This window comes from Strix uralensis, chromosome 10 (assembly GCF_047716275.1).
Source record: "Strix uralensis isolate ZFMK-TIS-50842 chromosome 10, bStrUra1, whole genome shotgun sequence".
Lineage (NCBI taxonomy): Eukaryota > Metazoa > Chordata > Aves > Strigiformes > Strigidae > Strix > Strix uralensis.
Genome location: NC_133981.1, coordinates 1,091,360 through 1,114,764, shown reverse-complemented (window position 1 = coordinate 1,114,764; position 23,405 = coordinate 1,091,360). Strand labels below are relative to the sequence as shown.

At 41.4% G+C, this 23,405-nt stretch overlaps 1 protein-coding gene across 2 annotated transcripts in view; it reads left to right on the top strand.

The window, feature by feature from the left end:
* EEFSEC (eukaryotic elongation factor, selenocysteine-tRNA specific) overlaps positions 1-12,245 on the top strand; it is a 131,612-nt gene extending 119,367 nt beyond the window's left edge. For both annotated transcript variants that reach the window (XM_074878770.1, XM_074878769.1), the window contains one exon: positions 11,473-12,245. In XM_074878770.1, coding sequence (XP_074734871.1) covers positions 11,473-11,657 — 185 coding nt within the window. In that variant the 3' untranslated portion in view covers positions 11,658-12,245. The remainder of the gene's footprint in view (positions 1-11,472) is intronic.
* The last annotated feature ends 11,160 nt before the right edge of the window (positions 12,246-23,405 follow it).

Here is a 23,405-nt window from a genome sequence, read left to right as displayed (position 1 = left end):
TCTCCTCTTCCTCCAACAACATTTTATTTCCCTTGTAATAATTAGTTTGAACTTTCATCTATTTCTGTGGATCAAGTAATTTTCATACAACTTCAGGATTTTTTTATATGCTTTAAATCTTTCTTCTAAATAATTTTTTTCATAACAAAGCGCAATGAATACATTATAATTTCAATTTTCATGGTGTGTGAAAGATTTCTGCAGTAGGTCTTTATTGTTTTTGAAGAATTCATCACCCTAGTTAAGAAGCTTAATATAAATTAAAGAAGGTATTAAGGAACATTAAGACATCAAAATGTGGAGCGTTCCTTTCCTTTCGATTGCTCCAAATGCAAACAAGTTGAATAAAATGCAATCAAAGGGCCTGTTTGGAGAACATTGAGTGGCTTTACAGCTGTGCTGTAGAGAACCTCTGGTAAGAGCATAATTCAAATAAAAAGGCCTTTCTTTCCTCCTCCTAATTCTCTTTGTTGTGGTGACAACAGAGTACAAGCCCGATAAAAATTTAATCACCTTATCTTTTTAAAGCAAATTGCATATTTGTTTACACACAATATACATAACATAAAAAAGAAAAAGCTGCTATCCAATCCCCCTCCCCTTCTAATCGCATTAAAGGCCCTTGCCTAGAAATTTAAAAAAAATTTAAATGTTTTATTCTTTATTCTGAAGTCCCATTGTTCAGGATTGCTTTATAAAGGCAGCCCAGGGGAAGATGAATATCGCCAAACTTAAACTCTGGACCAGCGCTGAGCAGCAGATGCCTGGGACACGTCAGCGGAGTTGGTCCAGCTTAACTGGCTTCTGTGGTGTCTACTGCACATCAAGAGTTGCAGGCAAGATGGGAGGATTACAGACAGGCCTGCGGATCTAGCACTTTGATTTGAAGCTGCTTTGTAATGAATTGCCTTTGATTCTCTGTCAGATCTGCTAACCTGAACTTTTTCCGCACTGTATGTGTTTCTGAAGGGCTGCTGTGGGAGAGGTGGTGTACTGGTACTGGTTTTGTGGTTGCTGCCTTTTCACTAGGCTGGTGAAATTTTAGTCCCTTGTGTTGAATTCAGAACATTTTCAGTTGTTTCTGCTCACCTCAGGGCACAGAGCGTGAGCATTGTTGGTGTTTTGTTTATTTACTATTTTACAGGTACTAGGGTGCTGACAAAAACGCAATCAAATATCTTCTGTCCCACTGCTGAGTGGCTCTGGGCAGAGAACTCCCTCACTGGCTATTCATTTAGTCCCAATGAGATACTCTATGGGTTTTAAAATTATGAAAGCTCCTACGGTTAATGGTTCCTTGATGTATTTTTACATACCTAACTGTTCTCTTTGGGACGTTCTTGTGCTGTTGTACCTCTTGATTTGAGGATTTAATCAGCAAGGACCACCTCAACAATAAAACCTGTGAAAATCTGTCCTGTACAACAGTTGTCGCAGACTCTCCCAAATTTTACTCATCATGTTGATGTCTGCATGTTTCTTTCTTTCTCTCCCTTCCTGGGAGAGTACTACTGAGAGGTCCAGTGACAATAAGTGTGATTTTAAGACACTGTTCTGTCTTTGTTCTGAATGGTCTTGGATATTTCATGCTGACCTGCCTGTAACTCTTCTATTGTTGAATTGTAACAAGAGCCTGTCTACATTTCCAGGCTTCCAACTACACTGCATATATTTGTATTAATAATTTGATGTCCTTATTCATTCCATTATTTTTTCACAGTTGCTCCTGTTGTGCACTGGACATTTTCCATGCACTGTTTTTGCTTCAGGGAACCTGAAGAACATGCAGACTAAAAGCACAGTGTCAGTATGAGAGTTGCCTTTCCCTGTAGGTGTGCTGGGAGAATGCGTAAAAACATCATCTCAGTGACTGCATGGACCTCGAGTGGCCATCAACTGCAAACAGAGTTTACAAATAATTGCTGGTATGATACCAGCTGGCATAACTGCAACCTTGTTAATGTACTGAAAGCTCGTATATAGCCCGTGCAGAAATTAATTTGAAAATCCTTTATTTTAGGCTAGTGGGACACTGTTGGATTCGAGGCCAAAAAGATTACCGCAGTGGTTGTGTTGTAGCTCTGCAAATCCATCCGTTGTATCGTGTGTACACTTAATTTGTGTAGCCTAGACCTAGTAATCATGGTGCACTGGAGTCTCCCATGTAACTTGTATTAAAGCTGGTCTTTGGCATGCAGGAACAAAAAATTGTGTAGAGCATGCAAATCACAGTTAGGTTTCAGGGGTGCAAAGTATAAAATCATCTTCTCTTTAGGAGAATTGGCCAACAAATGGTTGTGTCATGCAACATAATGGCAGCTGAAATATGTGTTGGCGTATAAGACGAGGTCAGGCTTGGTACTCCCAACCTATCCATGCTGGAGTGTGGCCAACTAGCCAAGGAATGATGATCTCAAGTAGGTCATTTCACAGCTGTTATTTGGTGCTGGAAGGTGTGTTGGGTTAGGGGGTGTTTTGGAATGAGATATGTCCATTTGTATCTGGTCACTGATTATTACACTTTATTTTTGCCAGAAAAAAACCCCAAAATGTTAAAATGTGGTTATGGTAATTTGAGAAATAGGGTAATACACCCTGATCACCTTGCTGGAAATTGAGAAGTATAAAACCATGAATGAAAAAAACCTCTTGATGCATTGTGGTGTGCTGGGTGTCCTCAGTGTAGATGACAAGTCTAGGACCAAGAGAGGAGAGGGGAGGGGCAGGCAATGTGTAGGGAAGTATGGCATCAATAACCGTTCAGCAGCTGATAGATATGGTGTGGTACTGGAGTCTGTGCTCCATTTAGCAATATGAAAAATATCAGGCTGAAAATCAAGACGCTGACTTCATGCAGAGGGTATGGTAGACTAATTAAAGAAAAAAAATGTGTACCAATTGAGCCTATAAAACTCTTCCTGACCTTGAGAAAACTCCCAGAGAGCTGTGGGAAACTCCAGTCTGTCCCCTCTGAACTTTTTTGTGTTGTTGTTTAAATATAGTAACTGCTTTTTTAATTAAAAAGAAAAATTAGATGGCATTTCAAATTGTGTCCATGGTGCCTTGGGGACCTATTACAGTACAAATTACCCTATACTATTTAGTGAGGTCTTGTTTACTATTGTGTGAAGTGAGGGTTACCAGCGTAAGGATGTAGGACAAGAAGGGCCCTTCTTTGAAAGTCTGGCTCTGCACATGAAAGTGACGCCAGCAATTGGAAGCAATTTGTGGAATTGTTTGATTATATTAATTATGGCACCAGCAAACAGTGCTTGGGAAACAGTTTTGTTTTCTTGCATTCTTTCTTGATTGCTTGCAGCAAAAGCCAAGATACAAAATGTGCCTTTAAGGACTGCCGGAGAGTGCAGTTCAAGCCATTGTGTAGAATTGGCACTGGGCTTGAAAGGATTGTGTCCAGCCTGATGTGAGAGTGTTCCAAATACAGCTTCGGCCTGAACTTCACCTAGGTCAGCCCTTGAATTAAAACAGCTTCTGTCTTCCTCATTAAGGAAGATTAGCTCTTTCCCTGCTATGTAGGAGCCCATAATGAAATCCATGTTATTTCCAGTAGTACCACCTTTTATAATAATGTCCTTCAGCCCAAAAGCCTGTATAAACTTAAATTGATACACAAGACTCAATTCAGTTCACCACTGAACAGCAGCCTTCTCTGATGTGGTACAGGGCAGCTGTTCCCAAATTTATGGGAAAATGTTTTAGTTAAGGATTTCCAAACAGTCTACCAAGCTGAGACTGTGGGAATAGCTCTGCTGATGCAGGCTGGCTGTCACAACAGTGTTTGGTCAGGACATGGGGCAGTCTACTTCTGCTCAAAGTTGGCTGTAAGATGTTTTTTTTTTCTTGTCTCTGTCATCAAACAATGAATTATGGATATTCTGCACAGATCCCGAGTACCACCCTGAGGCATTAGGGTAATTCCCGTTTGGAAGGAAGGAGTCTACCTTCTGGTCTCCTTGGAGGTTGATTGCTCTCCCTGGCCACCTTCACCCTGTAGCCCTATTAATAGTCACAAACTAGGCCAGGTGATAATAGCAGGTCTTGTACCAGCCAGAAGAGAAAACTGAATCTACTCTGGAGTTTGAAACTCTAGCAGAATATTTGAGAGAACTGACAAGAGATGTGGGAAACGGTGGTGTGAATTCAAAATAGAATTACTGGAGAATTGTCAAGGGATTTACATAAGTAAAATTCATTGCCTGATCTGTGAAAGTAATTGAAGCTCAAATCCTGAGCTCCTGAGGGTAGCAAGGAAAGGAGTATCCCTTGTTTCTTGAGTGAGTCTCTGGTCAACTATTACATTGAAATTGCCTGGGTAATCATATTACGCTTGTTATCGTGGTGCTGAACATGTCGGAGCAGAGTAGACTGGCTCCTGTAGGAGCACTGTACTTAAATCTTTTGGCTAGAAGGGTTCGTAGGTGTCGACATACTGACCCTGATGTCAGGTAGAGAATTCCTGCCTGATCCCGGGCTCTGGTTAGCTCAGGACACAGTTTCCATCCCTGCTCTCTCTGGAGCACCATGTATTAATGAGAGGCAGATGTGATGCCAAGTTAGATAGAACCTGCAGGATGTGGTGTGGTGTATCTGATGTTCCTCTTACAGTGTATGTATGTACTCTTACAGTACCATAGCACTTTTGTTCTTGGAAGGCTTACAAAAATGTCTTTTTTTTCTTGATCAGTTCAGGGGTTTTTTTGCTGGGATATTGAAGGAGAAAAACTGCCACCTTAGCTTGAATAAAATCAAAAGGCAGGATTTTGGGTATCTTTAGCAGAGGAGATGAGAAGCAGAGTTGCTATCTAATAGCTTAATGTAAAGAGTTCAAGCAACAGGGTGCTGCATTTTCTGTTGTTCTTGTCCTTTCTGTCTGACTGTAGAGATGACTGTAACACGAGGCGTTGGGCAAATTCACCTGATTTTGGGATGCTTCTGGTTTTTGTTTGAATCAAAACTTTAGGGATAATTGCATGAGCTTTTCATGTTTTTCAGACAGAAATTAATGATAACTTTTTCATAGAATGGCTGACATGTTTTGGGACTAGGTGGAGAACAAGTGTGTGCTGGCTAGTGTATTGTGGGACTCTGAGAGCCAACACTTGTACCACTGGTATTTCTCTTAATTTTGCTGGAAACCAGCAATAGATTTATACTACTTGTTCTAAAGTTGATCAGAATCTGAAACAGATAAGAGTGCTGTATTTGAACCTTGTGCCCCTTTTTGAACATAGGTAAACACAGTTTTTAAGTCTTGGATGAATATACACAGTTGTTGCAAGAGGAAAAAAAACCCCAACAAATTAATTTATAATTGTGTTGTGCTGAATTACTGGATTCTCGAGTCCCACAGTACTGGCAAAGAAGTTTCTATTTCCTTTCAATGGTCTGTCACTGCAGTAAGCAGGGGGAGAGACCAGTCTTCATGCACCCTCAGGTGCGGCCCCTCTGCATCAGACTGTGGCATGGATGTCTCCATCCAGGGCTCTTAATTATTTCTGATTTTCAGGTCAACGGGCTTTTGTACTGTTAGCAGGAGAGTTGATGTAGGCACAACACTCCTTAACTGTGTAATTAGGGTTCAGGCTCTGAGGGTTCAATTTAAGGAAATCCTGAAATTGTGAAAACCAGCTGTTACGAATAATCCATTGTGAGTGAGGATTATCCCCAACCCTTTGCCTCTCTCAAGTTTTGCTCTTTTTTTTCCTTGCCTCAGGAAGAAAGAAAAATGTCTGCCTGTCATTAAAAGGTTATGTTTGCCTCCACTAAAAATTGTTTCTGACACCAAACGTGCTATGTTAACTTGTTCTCTGATGTTCAGTCAATTTTTAACATTTGAAGGTTGACAGGAAACAAGAAATTGCATGTGGTTGAGTCTTCTACCTGCAGTGTTCAAAGGAAGTGAATAGGGTATTTTGTGTACAGAATGCAAAAACTAAGTTCAGTTTCCCGCTGAAACTCTGCTCACAAATTCCTGAATGGAATAGGAGGTTTGGAGATAATATCAGCAGGTCAAGAATAGTCTAGGAATTTCTAAATATTGAGAACAAAAAGGAATATTTTCTATTCCTGTGGTAGCTACCAGGGTAGCCTCAATGTGCTTTTTCTTAATGCAGTGGTAAGAATCCTGAGTCAGCACTTTCCCAGCAAACTGTGGCAAGTACCATTGCAGGTAGCTGGTGTAATGTTTGCTGATTTTTCAGTTGGTAGAATGAACTTGCAATTTTGACCTGAAAGCCAAGTTCTGATGAATGAGGAGACTTGAAGTCTTTTAATATAATTTTTCTTTTTTCCCCGATATGATTTTCAGTGTCATAAGAAAACCGTGTAATCATCCATGCTAATACCTTCATGTTCATCAGTGCTGGCGAGGATAACTAGCAGTAGGCTTTTTTTACAAGTGTGCATATGAGAAAGGAATTGTAGTTCAGCAAAATAAATTACTCTTGGCTGTGCACCTGTATTATTACACCTGTTTTCAATGATGTGTTTTATCAGTTGCTTAAAAATTACTCCTGTCTCTGGCTGGGCTACAAGGAGATACTGTATTATCTTGCTTCTCATCTACAATGTGTCTAGCATTCAGTCTTTAAAATCTTCCATTCAAACACAGTGTTTCATTAGCTTTGAAGAAGGCAGGTCTGTTCCTAAGTATTGAAGAGATTTGTGGAAATAAGAAATAGAAATGTAGAGATGGGAAATCTGAAAAATAAAGTTGGAAAAGGAAAGAGAGAGATAAAACTCCCAAAGGGCAGAATAGTGAGTAGAACTGGGAGTCAAGGAAGAAGGAACTGGACTTTAGGAGGGAGAGCAGAGACCATCTTTGGGGACCTTTTCAAGGAGCAGAAGACTAATAAGAAAAAAAAAAAGACAACAAAGATGACAGAGGATGGTGATAAGGAACGACAGTATTAAGGGAAGGAGGATGTGAAGTGGGGAAGTTATGTAAGAGGTAAAGTAGGATCCAAGCTTACAGGTAACAGCTGAAATAAAAACATGTATGGGGGAAAAGCCTAGCAGTGCTCCCTCACCCTGCCACTGGATTAGCAAGAGGAATTAGCAGAGGAGATACTCTATCAGCTTTCGTCCTCCTTCCAGCTGAAGAAGTAGTAGTGAAAGCAAAGCAAAAGTAAACCCTGCTGGTGTGGACATCGCTGTGCTGTACGTGGCCGTTGGGGTTTGGGCAGTGGCCGCGCTCCCCGCAGCCCGGCGTGGGGCCTGTCCCTGGGGCTGGCTGTGGGGTTTGGCCCTGCTGCGGGCAGCCTCTGTCACACCGAGTGCTGGAGACACCCTACAACTCCTGTGGAGACGTATCTTTGCGAGGGGGGAGCAAGATCTATTCCCTATATTTATACACAAGAAGGGGTTCAGAATTCTGTAGTGTGAAATTTCCATATGAAGTTATTGAAATCGGTGTGTTTCTATGCAAATTTCTTGCATGGGTAATTGTAAAACTCGAGGCTGCAATGCATTTAACTATGTAAGATACTGCAAATCACTAAGACACTAGTTTTTATTCGTGAAAACTGTGTAAAATATTACATTTATCCATTATTTTGTGCATGTGAAAATGCTCTTAGACTTGAAAATACATTTCCCAATGAGGTCCCTTTTCATTTGAATTTGAAAATTCACTGTTATTTTTTTGCATTTATAAATGACTCAGTTTGGACTAAATCCTTGAGGCCATGCTGAGACAAAGGATGTTCTATTCAGAGTCTGTATTCTTATTTGTTGATTATTAACAGTAGTTGAAACTAAAAGAATGGATTAGACTATTTTACAAGTAGATTTTTATATCTAACCTGGGTTAGTTGATGCTACAAGTACATTTTACATAAGACCTGTCTGGGCACTTGTTACAGACGTGGTTATGATGGGTGGGAATGAATTTACTAAGCTTTCAGATATCTTATGTGCCTCTGAGGACTGCCCATTAATAATATTAATATATAGGTATTTTCCACTGTTGTATGCAAGCCATTTCTTAGAACTTTGAAGCTAAAGTCTTTTTTTAACACACGGACCTTTTCAATTTAATCCATTAGCAACTTGGCAAAATAAAGTAATTGTCCAACAGAGGAAGAAAAAAAAAAATCTATTAACATTTGCTACAAATCCGAGTAGTACAGGCAGCACTTAATTAATGGAACAGATTTCTCACTATGTATTCAAGCTAACATAGCTATTGTTCAGGAGAGATTAGACCCTTAATGTAAGTAAGTTAAACTAGACCTCCATCTAAAAATATCCGTCATTTCAGCTATTAAAGGTCTGATGTCTTCTTCGGTGACAGATATATTTCCCTTCATTTCCTTGGTTTTGTAAAATGTAAAGTATGCATTGTGTGTAACGCGAGAAATCCGTGGAGGTAGATGAAACCCCGATTGTGCCTCCCCGCCTGTCTCTCCCTGCCTGCTCCTTTGTGCTGCTCCCTATCACAGAGCCTCTTCAGCCCTTAGACCTCCTGGCACCAGAGCAGAAAAACAGAAAATGCCATTTGTTAGGGTACGATGCCAGCCACCTAATCTGTTTGCAGAATGAGGGCCATGGGATCCGATTAGGTAATTTAGATACCTTGTGAATTTAATAATACCTGAGCTGCCTTTGGCTGTCAGCCCGTCACTTCACTGGTAAGAACTACCACGTTCTTCCATTTCTTCTGTAAACTTCTTACCTGTAATAGCTTATTTGAGTCCAAATAGGTGTTAAGGGCTGCAGGTGAGGTATATCTTTACTCCTCCATACAGGGAAGTGAGCGATAGGGTGGAGGAGGTGACACTGCTCAGTTTTAAATACATTTTCTCCAGTACAGTCCCACATACAACGTAGCCTTTTTTTGTGAAATTTTTCAAACATGAGATTCTTTGTTTGAACACCTGAACTGCTGTGCCAGGTTTCAGATGTGTTGGGCGCTCGCTGATGTCACTGGCAGTGTCTGAAGCTCAGTTTATCCAAGGCGGTTGTTTCGCCCTCGTGCCTGGGAGTTCCCCCGCTTGCGGCTGGGGCTGTGCGTTGCTGCGGGGCGGGGGGCTGACCTGCCCGGGGGGCATCGGTAGCAGCCCCGGTGCCTTGCTTCTCATATGAGGGGAAATCTTGGCTGCAGTTTTAATTCCACATCTTCTCCGTTACTCTCTCTGCCAATTAGCATTTTTTGGAAATTAGAGTCTTGCGAAGCCTGCTAACATAAATAGAAGTGTTTTAGGATTTGTTTGCTTTAATTAATTTAAAGTGTGTCTTTCTGACGGGATTTAGTTAAACATCTTTCTTAAACAGTAATGTGCCAGTAACAGCAACATTAGTAATAGTGATAAGACCCAGAAAGGGAAACCAGCTAGAAAGCAAAACGAAATGTTTCTTTGTCCAAAAAATAAATGGTCTTCCCAGAAAAGTGTAGGAAACCCTGTTCAGGGACACTTACAATTAGGTTGGTCAAAACAGTAGAAAACATACAATGTAAAATAAATCCTGCAAAGGTAGAGAGTGGGACTGCATGAGATCACTCTTTTTGCTGGTTTTATTTTGTTTTCCTCTTTTTTGATTGTTGGCTATTTTTTTTTTTTCTAGCAACACCCAAGATGCTCTCAGAGCTTTCCAAGTAGGAAATAAGTTGCTTTTCATGTAATGATAAATTATTTTTTGTAGTGAAGATGGAGTGATTGTAAGGCTAATGACATTAATGGGATTTATATGAAAGCATCCAATTAAATTGAAACAGCTGCATCGAACATGACTATACAATGTAATAAAACCATGTAATAAATATGTGGTCAGGCCACACCATAGTATGTAGTTTGATTAATTGAACCTTATACATGCGAAGATAGTCATTATCAGACTTCTCACCCGTCAAGGAAAAACACTCTCAATTATTTTCACAATGAAATAATCGTGACTTTGTTTTTGTATTCTGCCATCTGAAAAGAGAAAATGGCTGCAGCCTCAGCTGAGAAATACAAGATCTTGCAGAACTATGCAAAGTTGATCCTGCTTGATGCTGGACTTCTGCAGCCTCAGTGTAATTTGTAGGTTCTGCAGTTATAAACATAACGTGTTGTTTTTCTCTTTTTCTTGTGCTCTTGCATTTTTTTAAAAAAGCAAGACCCCTCTGTCTCATGGCTGCGCTGTGGGGTGTTAGGGCCAGTTTACAACCTCTTGTATGAAATGGCAAATGGGCAGTTTCCTGGTCTTGCTTCAGCACTTCCTCGTTTCCTCCCTGCCCTCTGCGGAGCCCTTCACTACCTGCCCCAGCGAGATGGGGAGGCGGCTCCGGTGCCGTGGCCGTGTCCCCGCAATCAGCTGTGAGTGCCTCTCGGTGTGTCTGTGCCGGAGCAGATCACCTGTGCCTGTAGACCTCCTGTCTCCAGGAAATCATAAGCATCTCAATCTTTTTGTCAGGCTGTGATATGAGAATCCACATCTGAATTTCAATATGAGTGGAGAGAAGCTGATTAAGTGTTTGAGATAAGGTTATGTGACACCACAGGTTAAAAATACCTGAACTGAATTTGGCCACGTGCCCAAGAACCACATTGCAGTGTATTCGGGTGGTGCAGAATAAGCTTCTAAGGATTTTGCTGTCTTCTGCTTTAAGAAAGCAATTCTTCAGGAGTGGTCTCTTAGGAGCCGCATCTCTCTTGTTTTACAGCGTTTCTCTGGACTTTGCTATCTTGCATTTCTTATCTACAATGTCACCAATGTGTCGAGTTAAAAGAAAATATAAAAGTGTAATAAACCCTAGCCATTTAGGAAGAACAGGACAAATATTTTTGTTGGGCACAAATGTCTGGAGAAAGACTTAAGTTAGATCCCCAGAATCCTATACAGGTTAATTCTAGTTCCCCTAAAAAGTGACAGTGGAAACCCTTAACAAATACTGTGTTTTAGCCAAAAAAAACCCAAACACACAGAGAGCTGTATAATTTGTTAAAACCTAAGCAGTGTGCTTCTGTCAGGTCTGGGAAATAGACTAAAGATGTTCAAGAATCTTCTGCCCTTAGGACTATAATTTTACTATTTTACCAGTTGTTGGTTTTGATTCATGACTTATATGTTAATAAATAGTCCTAATGATGAAAAAAAAAACTTTGGGAGATGTGTGTAAATAATAGGTCTGCTGAGCTAAAAGGCTTAGACCTAGCAAGTTGGTCTGACTTGTTTAGATTTTTGCCTGTATCTAATACCGTAAAAGCTGTAGAAGGATACAGCCAGGATACTGCACTGGATTTGGGGTATCACTTTTGTGAACTGTGTTTGAAGGCTTCTCTTATTTTTTCAGGTGAGTTGCCATATTCCAGAAGTGTGATGCAGAAATGTGACTTTCCTAATTCATCTGAGTTACTTTCTGATTTTCTTTGGTTGTTTTCAGAAGTAAACTTGCCCGTTTGTTTTTTCCAGTTACACTGAAATGTGATGTTGAGGGTGTTTGTCACACCATGTTCTTGTTTTTTACAGATGGGCTGAAGCCAGATACCAAGATGCTTCTTAATGTTGCCTCCAAGAAGAAATCTAAGGCAGGGAAGGGGGATACAGCCAAAGAGGACGAAAGCAGCAAGAATGATTCAGCCCAACCTGTTACCATCTCTCTTCTCTTTAAAAGATATGTCTTTGACATGCAGAAGAAAATGATTCAATCCTGAGAAAGCAAGAGAGGCCTCTGATCTCACCTGAAAACCAGACTCTGAAATGAATTTGAGTGGAATGTGTTTCTTGTCTGAACACATTAGACCTGTTCCTTCCTCACAAACAAAGCCTGGAAGCTCCTGCTGACTCTGTGCCCCCTTCCAAAAATCTCTGCAATCTGGTTTCGTTCTGTTAGAATCTGCTTATTTTGTCATCTTTGTGGTGTGAATCATTACAGCCTCTCAGAGAGCGTCACCTGCCAGATGAGCACATTCGGGTGTGCATTCTAATAGCAGTGTTTTTCTGAAGAATTGTTTTGAAGTTTCTCTTGATCTAGAAGTTTGCCACCAATATTAATCTAAATCTAGTCAAGATGTGAATTTCATGTGACCCACAAAGTGAAGCTGATTAGTCTAGGTTTACCTCCCCGAGCAAAGCGGGGGACAGAAAGCACAGCATATAATAGGTGAAACCTAAAATGGATGTTTCACATTCCTTCAGCTGCAACCATGTAAGATGCTATCTGAGAGATGGTATGGATCTTTTTTATAAATAGGATTTATATCTAGAAATGTTTTTCATATTAAACATAATGATGCGTGTAACTGAGAGTCTTAATTGTTCTGTTTGCTGTTCCAAAGGTTCAGAACCTATTGTCAGTGACATTTTATATAGCTTTTCTGAATTTCCTGCCTCTTGTGGTGAATCCTACTGCAGAATTATTTTCTTTTTTGGTAACCAAAATGTCTTTGTGTGTGAAAGAAAAAGTTGCCTCTGGAAATAGTCAAGGGCTTTATTTCATTAAAATAATGATAGAAGATTGCAGCATAAGCCTTGTAAAATGAATATCTCCAAGATGCTTTAGAAACCATTAGTTGTTTAATAGGGATTTCATGGCTGCTTTAGTTCTTCCTCTGTTTCATGTCCTAGGTTCATAAAAAGGAAAGCCCTGGTAATATCCTTTCTTTGTTATTTACAAAGCATAGGACACCTTAGCATGAAAACTAACAATAATTCTATAGGTACGAAAGCTGCAGTCTGGAACAGAAATTGAACTCAGGCTTGGCGGGATGGAAAGTGTTAGTTGCTGCCTTTTGAACAAAAAGAGTACTTCTGCTTGTTGATGTTAAATAGCAGCCAACGACATGTTTGCAGAAGCCAGCCATAGAAGATGGCCACATGTAAGTGCATTAGTTGCGTGTGAAAGCAAATAACTGTAATAGATTGCTACACTCATTCTTATTAATCATAATTATATTATTAATAACACTCAGTGTTACTAATCAAATACCCATTGATGGGCTTGAGTCCATCATGCTAACATGATCCTGGCTTTTTCAGTCTGTCTTTTCCTCTTAATTTCCAGGTAACCAAAGTGGATACAGATGGCAAAAATACCAGCTACTGAGAGGTTATTTACAGCTGGACAGTTGTGAGACAGGCTAAGTCTGGTGTTTAAACCAGGTTGATGGTGCCCCTTTAAATCAGAACAGAATTAGTGCTTTGTGGAATAATCCCAAACAGTTTCTGCTGAGTGAGTCCCAGCAAAGCTTTAGCACATCCCTTAAGATTATGGGGTATGCTTTCAGTGTGATCCCAGAGGAATTAGGCAGGCAACTTCAGCTGTGGCTTAATGTGACTTGTGCTGCCAGCCTTGCTGGAAATTGTATCCTTCTATAATGAAAAAAAATGCATTTCACACCCCTGTCACCTCTCCTTCCCCATTTCTTTCCTCTTCCCAGACACCCCCAAAGGCAGTCTTTGCAAGGAATATTTATGATGTTATCTTTCTTTTAAGCCTTTATCAAATCCTGTTTTGTACCCTTCACTGTTACCTCTGCTTAAGATACTGCTGCGATGGAAACTAGAGAAACAGATGACATAGAAGGCATGCTGTTATTACCATCCCAGGTTAGTCTAACAATTATTGGTATTAAAAAAAAAAAAAAAAAAACAAACCAAAAAAACCCACACAAAAAACCAGAAGTGAATTATTAAGGAACTTACATTTTTCTTTGTATAGTTCTAATGTCTTTGCCAGATTTTAAATGGGTGACTAAATTCTGCTGACTGTGCTTGGAGTTTTGGAAAGAAGAGGGTGGTCATCAGGAGAGATGTCCTGCTGCAGGATGTTGTTGGCTCTTCCAGAGTTGTCAGCCTTGCACTTAGAGGTTTTTCTCTTTCTCATTTCTAAGGCATTTTTGAATAGCTCTGGAGAGGAGGCTGTCGGTGTAAATGGTGGTATGTATTTTTACAAAGCACTATGATTAATGTTTTCCCCTCTACGCTATGGATTGCCCATAGCAGGATCAGCGAGTCAGTTGTTATGGGACTGGACTTGATCCATTTGAAGTCATTAGTCCGGAATACTTAGTTGTGCAGCCCTCCGCTTGGCTGAAAGGTCTTCTAGTGCTGAGGGTCCCACAGTTTATTTGCTTGGGGTGTACTCCAAGGGAGGGAGCAGCAACAGCTTCCAGAGTTGGACCCCCATCTCTTTCTCATCCAGTTTCCTGTAATACACTTCTTAAAATCTTTCCCACCCATCTTCTGTCTCATTTCCAGACTAACATACTAACTCAGCACCTTTCTTCCACCCTCTCAGTCCCAAAACCTACCCTCCTCAGTGCTCCTGTTTCCCATCTTTGCTCATTGTTTCTCCTTCTGACTCTGCTCTTGCCTCTCGAGGAGGAGATGTAAATGTGGGTGCTGGCCAGGTGTGGGGAGCCCAGCGTGGTGGGGAGGGCTCTTGTCCTGCAGCTTACACCAGCTCCTGTGTGTGGGGAGGAACTGCCTGCCTTCAGGCACTGAGGCTCTGACTTGGGCAGAGTCTCTGGACAGCTACTCCTGGGCCCGGAGGAGCAGGCTGTGCAGAGGTACGTGTGCTGTGCTCCGGGCAAGTCCCTTCACCTACCACTGTACCCTGTCCTCATCCTTTGTAATCGTCTGTGGAAAGCCCCTGTCGCAGAGCCTCATCCTTGCATTTTGCTCCCCTAGCAGAGGTTTGTGTAGGACAGGCAGCTGGAGAGGTATCTGCTGAAGACTGGGGTTTGGTTTTTTGTTTTTCCCCATTTTTAATTCCAAAAGGAGAACTGAAGTGTGCCCAAGAACTTTGATTATAATGTGCTATTACCGCAGATCTCTGGCTGCTGTCCTGAGGCTGTTGGATACACATTTGAAAAAGGGTGAAATGGTGGAACAAAATGATTATGGGAAAATCAAAGCTTTTAAAGACATTTGTAGGATGAACAGATGTTCAAACATTCTTTTATTTGGTTTCCAGACAGACGTAGAGACTTTCCTTTCATCCTCGTAATCAGTGCATTATGCTGTAATTTGTAAAAATGGCATTAAAAAAATATTAACAGGGTCATATTGTGATCTACTGACTCCGTGTCATTAAGCCGTGAAGTTAAGAATGGCAACTGGGAACAGGGGTTAAATGTTGCAGAATGTACCGTACTAGCATATATTGTCAGGCTGTATTATAATGAATCCAAAGTGGAATAAAGATGTAAGGAGATTCTTTTAATACTTCTAAGGTTGTCAGTGTTGCAAAACTAGAAATTACTATGGCTGTGCAGATGTTCAGTGAGTAATACATCTTTGGGTTGTGGGGAGAGTAGCAGTGAGAAAAGCTTTGTTTTTACAAGCCTGTTTTCTGCTTTTCCTTGGAACTTATTTTGGGACTCCAGCCTGGCTTGTGATCCTGCCAGAGGTCGTGAGCTGTGGGGGTCAGAGCATGCAGTCATGGTAGCAGGGATTCAGTAGGTGGCAACCTTTGCTTGGAATCAGAACTAAATCTCCCCACCTAAAAATGGGGTGTGCTCTGGCATTGGTCATGAAGATTTTGAATCAGGCTTGTGACCCATCTCCTAAAGAATAGTCTCTGTTAAAAGCTGCAGTGCGTTTCATGACTGGGGCAGAACTGCTAACTCCGATCTCTTGACCAAACCCTGAAGTACCAGTGTCCTTTCTGGGTGGGTTTCTGGCTCAGTTGAAAATAGCTCTTTTCCTCAAATCCTACCAATTGTGTTAATTGGTTGCAAGTACCTGACTGTGGGAAAATGAGCCATCCTCCCTGGCGGGGTTCTTGGCATGTACAAGACGTCTCTTTCTGGGCAGTAGGCACTTCACTGGCATGTTGGAGCTCTGCAGGTGAACAGCCACAGGGTGGCAGAGCAAAAGTGAGAGCCCAGCGCGCTGAGGAGTTGGAAAGATGCAGTCATGGCCTAGAGCAGCCATGTTCCACTCAGGACTGTCTGTGTCACGCTGCTGGCAGAGCAGCTCTGTAGTTACATGTGTAAAGTGCTCTGGGATCTTGGGAAATGAAGGATGAAAGACAGCAGAGGAATGCTACCTTATTAGCAGTTTCAAAAACTCTTTGTGTTTTCCTTTTAGTTTAATATCTGCAGTGAGCTGGAAAGCTCTTTATTTACAAACACATGAACCTACGGAGGATATAAATAGAATAATTCTAAGATAGAGCCTAGCAAAGGGACCTAACCTGCCAAGCCTGGGAGAAGGGAGAGAACTGTATGACTTCAGTCTGTGGTGAGGCCAGTCTTGCTGGATGATGGGCATCCAGAAGGAATTCAAGGGCTAGGGGAGGTTGTGTTTAAGCAAGATATTGGAGAAAGGGGAGTAGTCTTCTGGGATTCCCCACAAATTCTGTGTAAAAATAGGTTAAAAATATCATTCGATACAGTTGGAGCTCCACTGCAGACAATATGTAAGAGGAGAAAGTACAGTGGAGTCTGATTATTTCCCGTTGTCAATGCTTGAATATAGAGGCTTTCCCACATCTGTTGCTGTGCGTGCAGCACTCTCTTTAGGTCCAGTTGTTAGTGGACTTAAGAGTTTAGGATAGAATAGGTTTTCCATTCCTCAGTAAGTATTACAGTTCTTTATTTCTATTTGTGTCTGATATGCGTGCTTTTCCTAGATGGTATAATCAGTCTGCAAGACTCATATCTTCTTTTCCCCCCCTTCAAGGTGACTGTTGTTTGTCAGAGGTGAATGCTCTGAGGCACCTCTTTGTCTCAGAGCCACACGGTTCTGATACGCATTTGCATGCTTTTCCTAATAAATGACAGGAGAGGGAATCCTGTCTAATTATTTTCTTTTTAGAGCTCATGCACAAGATCGGCTGTGAAAGGAACTCATCAAACAGAAACACCCTGCAAGATCTTTGGTAAATCTCAGGCCTACCCTCCCCTACAATACTCATTCCTAACACCTGATGTCTCGTGACTGTTGAGTCCTTGCCACTCCTGCCTGGGCTAGTTCACGTTTCTTAACCGAAAGGTAATCTGAGGCCTGGATTAAGAGCTGCTAAACTGACAACCCTGGTAGTGACTGAGGTGCCTGCTAGCACCACTCTGTTGGCATTTTGGCTAAACTGATCTGATTACTTATGATCCTGTAAGAAATCTAGGCTGTTCATTAGCTCTAGAAGGTTCTGTTTAGATCAGTTTCTTCTCCTTTGATTGGAAGTCATGCAGTCTTTTTGTGTTTTGGTTGATCATGCGCTTAGATTTCTCAAGGGCCTCAGTCATGTCAATCAGAGAGACTCCATCCTTCTTGGACCGCAAAATTACTTTTATTAGGCTGTATATGGCCCCTATTCAGACGTGTAGGAACCAGTTCTTTTATACTATTTTCTGTGAAAACTGATATTTTAGTGCCTATAACTTCAGTCTGACAGTTAGGAGTAATCCATGCCCTCATGGTGAATTCATTCCCCAAACAGCATTCCATAAGGACAAGCTGAAACTTAGACCTCACACAGTGGTTTTGCCCAAATTTCTTCGGTTTTGCTAAAGTAAGCAATCCATCGTCTAGTTTTCTTAAGCTTCACTTCAACCAAAGCTGTGTTGAACTCTGCACCCTCTGTGAGAATACTGTTTTATTACCTGGAAAGATAAAGGTCTTTCAGAAGCTCTTCTGGACACTGTCAAGTTACTGAAATATCTACATTGGTGCCTGCCTGCATTAATGTGTATGTGATTCTTTTCTGCAGAATGTGGGTTACACTGTCTGTGAGGACATTAGAAATGGAAACAGGGCATCTAGAGATAATAGGTGAAAGAAAGAAAAGTTGCTTACTGTGCAGGAATCGGAAATAACCAAAATTACTCCCTCAAAAAAATTAGGCATCCAAGATGTTTTTGTTGCCTGCATGTATTCCGTAATTTCCCATCCTTTCTTATTGCTGCAGAACATATGAAGTATCCATTTTTATATTGTAGCATAGGGATGATTTCTGTCTTGCCAACAATGTCCTTTCTGGTGATTGACTTCTTTGTTGTCGCCACATGCTGAGCCAATAATCATAGAGAATCGAGTGATTACTCCAGAATCTCTTTCCTGAGTTGTAACTGCCAATTCTAAGCTTAGCGTCATGTAACTTTTGACGACATGCACTAATTTGTATTTATTTTGAAGCTTGTTTGGCTCTGTTACCCACTGACTTGGTTTTGTCTGGTCCTTCTGGAATTCCCTGCCATGTAGAGTGACTTGTGTGTTCTTTGTAGTGTAAGAAGCTGAGGGTTGGTCCTGTCTGTGCGTTTAAACCCTTGGGCTGAGGTATTGGGCAAGGAGGGAGAGGGTGCTCGAGTGTCCTGTAGTGTACGCATGGCTTAGGAGGAGACTTACCTTCAGAAGTGGTTTTTGCACAGGGAGTGCACGTGCACCGAAAGCAGAATGCAGCTCATGCAGGAGGGTAAGCAAGCATGATTCTGTTTTCTTCAACTGATTTTCTTCATACCTTGGGATCTGGAGAGAGCATCGATGTTCTGTGTATGACATCGTTTTAAGAGTGAGATCGTAATTGAGTTCCATTGAGTGTTGCTCAGTGTATCAAAACCTGTGTTAAGTCTCCTCCTCAGGTGCTTCTTGGCAAAGATTATTGTAGAGTATCATACCTATGGAAAAGATTTGCAATGTTGGCCTAATCGGGAGGTCTCACTGGGAAGCTTTTTTTCTTTATTTTGCATCTTAAGATACAAGAAGGGTGAGAGGTGTCAGGCTGTTGGCTGATTTCCTTGCCGAATGTACCCTGTTGGAGCTGAAGGGAAAGGTGGGATGGCATAAACGGGGCGTTTTGGCGTGAGGGCAGAAAGTCGCGTAGCTCGAGTGTGAGAGTGCATGAGATGTGTTTTGGTTTTTAGATGCACTAAGGTAGGTTTCAATTGTTAATGTAGAAGGGAAAAGGAAGGAATGATGTTATGTCATCTTACCTTCTTAAAAACATAGTTGGGGAGCTCTTGGAAGAGAAGCGTTTTGTTTGGAGAGAAATACAAATCCCTTTATACCTCAGCGTGGGGTGTTCTGTTTTGTTTTTAACTCCAAAGACTGATCTGTGCTTACAGCCCCACTAAGCGGACAATTTTGTCTCCATCCATTCTGAGTTGTAGATCTTGTTTGCCATCTGGCAAAGCATGACATGGCTGGGCAGTTTCAGGGGGTCATCTGGGTTTAGAACAGTGGAAAAGTGAAGATGTTTGCCAGTTTGGAATGAAAATAGAGCTGTCGGGAAAATGCAACTGGACAAGAGGCGTGGGTTTAGGCTGAGATGTATTTGTAGAGGCCTAGAACTGCTGTAATAACAGTATCTGAGTGCACGTTTATTTAGTAATTTAATTCTGTTGGAACAGGTGTATAAAGGTTTAAGCATCACAGTTTTTTAACATAACTTCTTTTAAAGTTGAAGTTGTTGTAAGATCAGTGTTGAGGAAAGCTCTCTGCAAAGCACCGTGATTTATTGGTTCAAAGCGCTGACAGTATTTGACAATTCTTGCCCTCAGTGTATGATGTATTTCAAAAGCGTTATGTACAATTCACTCTCACTGATGTGTTTGTTGCAGTAAATCCATGCCTGGTTGATGGGTACAGAATTGGAAGGATGTTTGAGTTGTCCACTGTCACGTGTGGAGTGTTGCAGGGGTGGAGCTGAATCTTCAGACTGTAGCTCCTGCTGCTTGGCTTCCCACATTTCACTCGCCTGCCCTGTGAAGGCCACTGCTGAGGCTGCTGGTACTAGCCTTGAGGGTAGGTAGTCCAGACTCCTCAGAACACTTCCTTTCTTTCCTGGGACAAAAGTAAGAGAAAGTCCGAGAGAACTTTACCTTTCACTGAGGCAATGCAGACAGAATTTGTCTATTTGTTCCTTGAAGGGTTTTGATTTGTTCTGTCTTCCAAAGGTAGACGAGAAGATGGATTGTCTGTTGTGTGCCATGCAGCTTAACAAAGGAGGCTTGTCTGGGAAATGTTATTTGTCTCCCACTACTCAAATGAGCACGCGTGAACTCATGGTAACTTTGTCCAGAATTATTTGCTTAAATACTAACATTAATGTGATTTATGGAAGAGCAACAAAGACCACCTTCAATTTGTACATAAGGCTTGCTAATTTGCAACATTAGTTTTGCTGGTTAGTGGTTTTTTCCCCCCTTAATTAGAAATTTTAATTAGAGCATGCTGTGTATTAAGATGTTAAAGCTTTGACTGGCAGTTTGGAATTGCAGAAGGATCAGCTGTCTCTGTAGGGCTGTAGCACGACAGGGATTAGCTCGCACCCTTCTGCCTGCAGGTGTATTTTGCTTCTTGAGTTGGATCATCAGAAAATGTTCTTCAAGGTAGCATTCGCCTTTCTGATCAGAGCTTGTCTGTTCGAGGGACCTGAGTTTAGGGGAGATCGACAGATTAACTGGTCATAATCATGTGAAGAGACAAAGTCTCAAACCTGCATAACAAACAGGTGAATTGTTGGACTATTTCACCACGGCGTTGGATCAGCCTTGCCCCTTTGTCTGCTTGCTCCCGTTGTGATGCTGCCAGTGCAGGGAGGATTCCCTGTCCCTATCTTTGGAGATCAGTTACTGTTGGCACTTCTGCAGCTCCAATTTTCAGTCCTGCCTAGTAATGTAGAAGAGAGCTGCCTGAAGAGTTTCCACCATCTTTGATCTGCTGATGTCAGCTGTCTGTAACACACCATGTTGCTGGGTGTGAGGGAGCCTTGCGGGCTGATGTATTTTTGGTTGCTCAAGCTCCTTACCTCATTTTTCTTCTCTCCTACTTTAAAGCAGATCCGTGGGAAGATAGGGCTAGATTCTAAAACATTAACATTTAATGTTTCCAGCATCACACTCTTGGAAAGTACAAAAACTTCTGCCATGGATAATTATGGAATAACCTACTTGTAGAGGAGCTGTTTCCCCAGACTCCTCACACTTGGTGGGTATCTTGTGTCCTTTGAGCCTGAAGATTCGTATTTTTGTTCTGTCTAGTGTAAGTGTGGGTTTTTCTGTTCTCCAGACAAATACCCAATCATTTAAAAATCGCTGAAACGCATTTTCCAAGATATCTTGTGGCGCTCTAACCCACAAGCTAATTATGAGACTGCAGTTTTAATTTGCTGTTCTCAGTTGATTTCATGTTCTGTTGGAACAGAAGTCATGATTCCCCTTCACTCTTGCTGTTAGTTTACCTTTATCAGATGTCATCTGTCTTTGGAAGTGCAAATCTTTGCAACCTCTGCTGGTGTAGAAAACTATCCATGCTTCTGATGGTTTTATTAAATCAATATGGTCTTCAAAATGAAGATTGATCAGTGGCATTTTAATAATTTCGGTAATCTGTCCCTTTCTTAAGCATCTATCCCCCAGAGCCCTGCTGTGCAGGGTCCGTGTTCTATTGAGCTGTTCACAGTGATGCCCAAATCTTTTTATCTTGGAGGCTTCTGTTAATGTATCAGTGTAGTTCAATTTATACATTCTTTGTGGTTGCCTTTCACTTGTCAATACTCAATTTCAGCCTAGCTTTGGTGGTACTTAAGTTCCTCCTCCTCTTCCTGCCAGCTAAATTAACTTTGGACTGTTTGCAAATCTCACCCAGTTACAGTTCTTCCCTTTCTGGAAGGTCATTAAAGTTAAGCAACACTGACGTTAGTATGGAGTTTTTTAGCGCTCTCTTAATCTTTCATTCAGTTAAAGCCAGACTCTTACTTTACTTCTGTCCTTTTCTTTCTTTGCTTTTTTTCCAGAAGGTCTTTGATAAGCAAATGGTTTATGAATGTGTGTGGATAATTACAGTATAGTGGAGATGTCCAATTTTCCTTTGCTTTTTTGGTGCTTAATAAATCACATTTATCAGGATGATGAGGCAGCCTGGTGTTGATGGTTGCCTTGTGGTTTTACCTGGCACTGAAGTACATTCACACTGGTCTGTAATTCCCAGGAGAATTTTTAACTTCTGTTTTAAAGAAAGTGTTAACATTGGTAATTGACTGCAGTTAGGATGTGTATTTCTGTTAGTGTGTGAATAATGATGTCAGTAGTGCAGCAAAGTGTTTTAACGGTGATTTTCTGCTGATTGTTCACTTACTTGGTAGACTTGGCAGTTTTTATGCCAGTCAATAGAAATGAGTAAGGGTACCCTGGCTACTCTAAAAAAAAAAAAAGCTAAAGAAGAAAGAGTCTTAATGTACTTAATGTAGTTCAGAAGCACTTTCCTGGTTGGTTTGGGGTTTTTTTGCCATATAGTAGTAGAATAACCTGAATCAACAGTTGATAATTACTGAATGCTATCGAGCTGCTCCTCTTTTTGCTGAGCAGTTCTAGTTCAAAGTTGGTCACAAAATTGGCTTGGGCATCAACACAAGTTCTTGTGTTCTTTACCTGATTGTGAAAGCAGCTTCTGTTTTAAATTAGTAAAACTGAAGTTTTCATTATTCATCTGAACTTTAAGCCAGCACTGTCAGAAAGCGCTGTGGAATGAGTGTTTGCTGGAAGGACTTTTGCAGGTATGGTGTGTCCTGACCCAGGCAGCCCTCGTGGAGTGGCTGAGCAAAGCCAGCGTTACCATTCTGCACTTGGCTGCTCCTGGCTTCTGCCCGTTGCAGTAACGGCCAAGTCTGGCATTTCATTGCCTTAAAAAAGGAACATCAGGAGAGGCTTTGCAACAAGTCAGAAATGAGCAGTGATGTAGAAAATATGCCATGATTGAAAAAAAGGCTGATTTAATTAAATGTTTATGGCTGGGATGTTCTGGTGTAAACAGCCTGTGGCTCCTGGCTTGCAAATTACATGTCTTTCTCTGTGGCTAATCTAGCTGTTTGTGCCTGCAGTACCAGAGCTTCTGTCACTCTGAGCTCAAAATACTGAATCCAGGTAGGTGACTGTGCACTGTATGAGGCAGGAGGACCTCACTTAACCTTTCTTGGAGGGGTGGTCAGCAGCAGCACAAGTTAGAGTGCAGCAGTGCCGTGTTCCAGCTTCTGGTGTTTGTGTGTTAAGAGAAGGAGCTCTGTTACATGCATGATGTGGTAGTGTCTCACTCTAAGATTGCACCAGCTCAGATGGAAAGTAGTGTTTATTGAGCTTCCAGTCTGTTCCTGACATCTCTTTTCTCATCGGAACCCTCTGGCTTGCTTTGTCACATGAATTTAGCAGCCGTGTTCAGAAGAGAAGCGCTTGTTGTTTTCGAACTTCTCAGTGAGTCTTGGAGCAACCGTGTCCAGTTTAGGATCAATATAAAGATACTAAGAAAGCAAACCCTCTTTTGTCCTATCCGTTAGCAAGTTCTCTTCTGAATCTGTCACTGATAAGCATCTCTGTGCCTTTTCAGTAAGGAGTTGTCATATGTTAGATGTATATAGAATGACAGGGGCTGTTGCTTCTCGAAGGGAATCCTAAGGTCATCTTGTCCCTCTCCCTACCCAAAGGAAGGATCAGCTGTCTGTATATTGTTTTCAGGTGTCCAGCTGA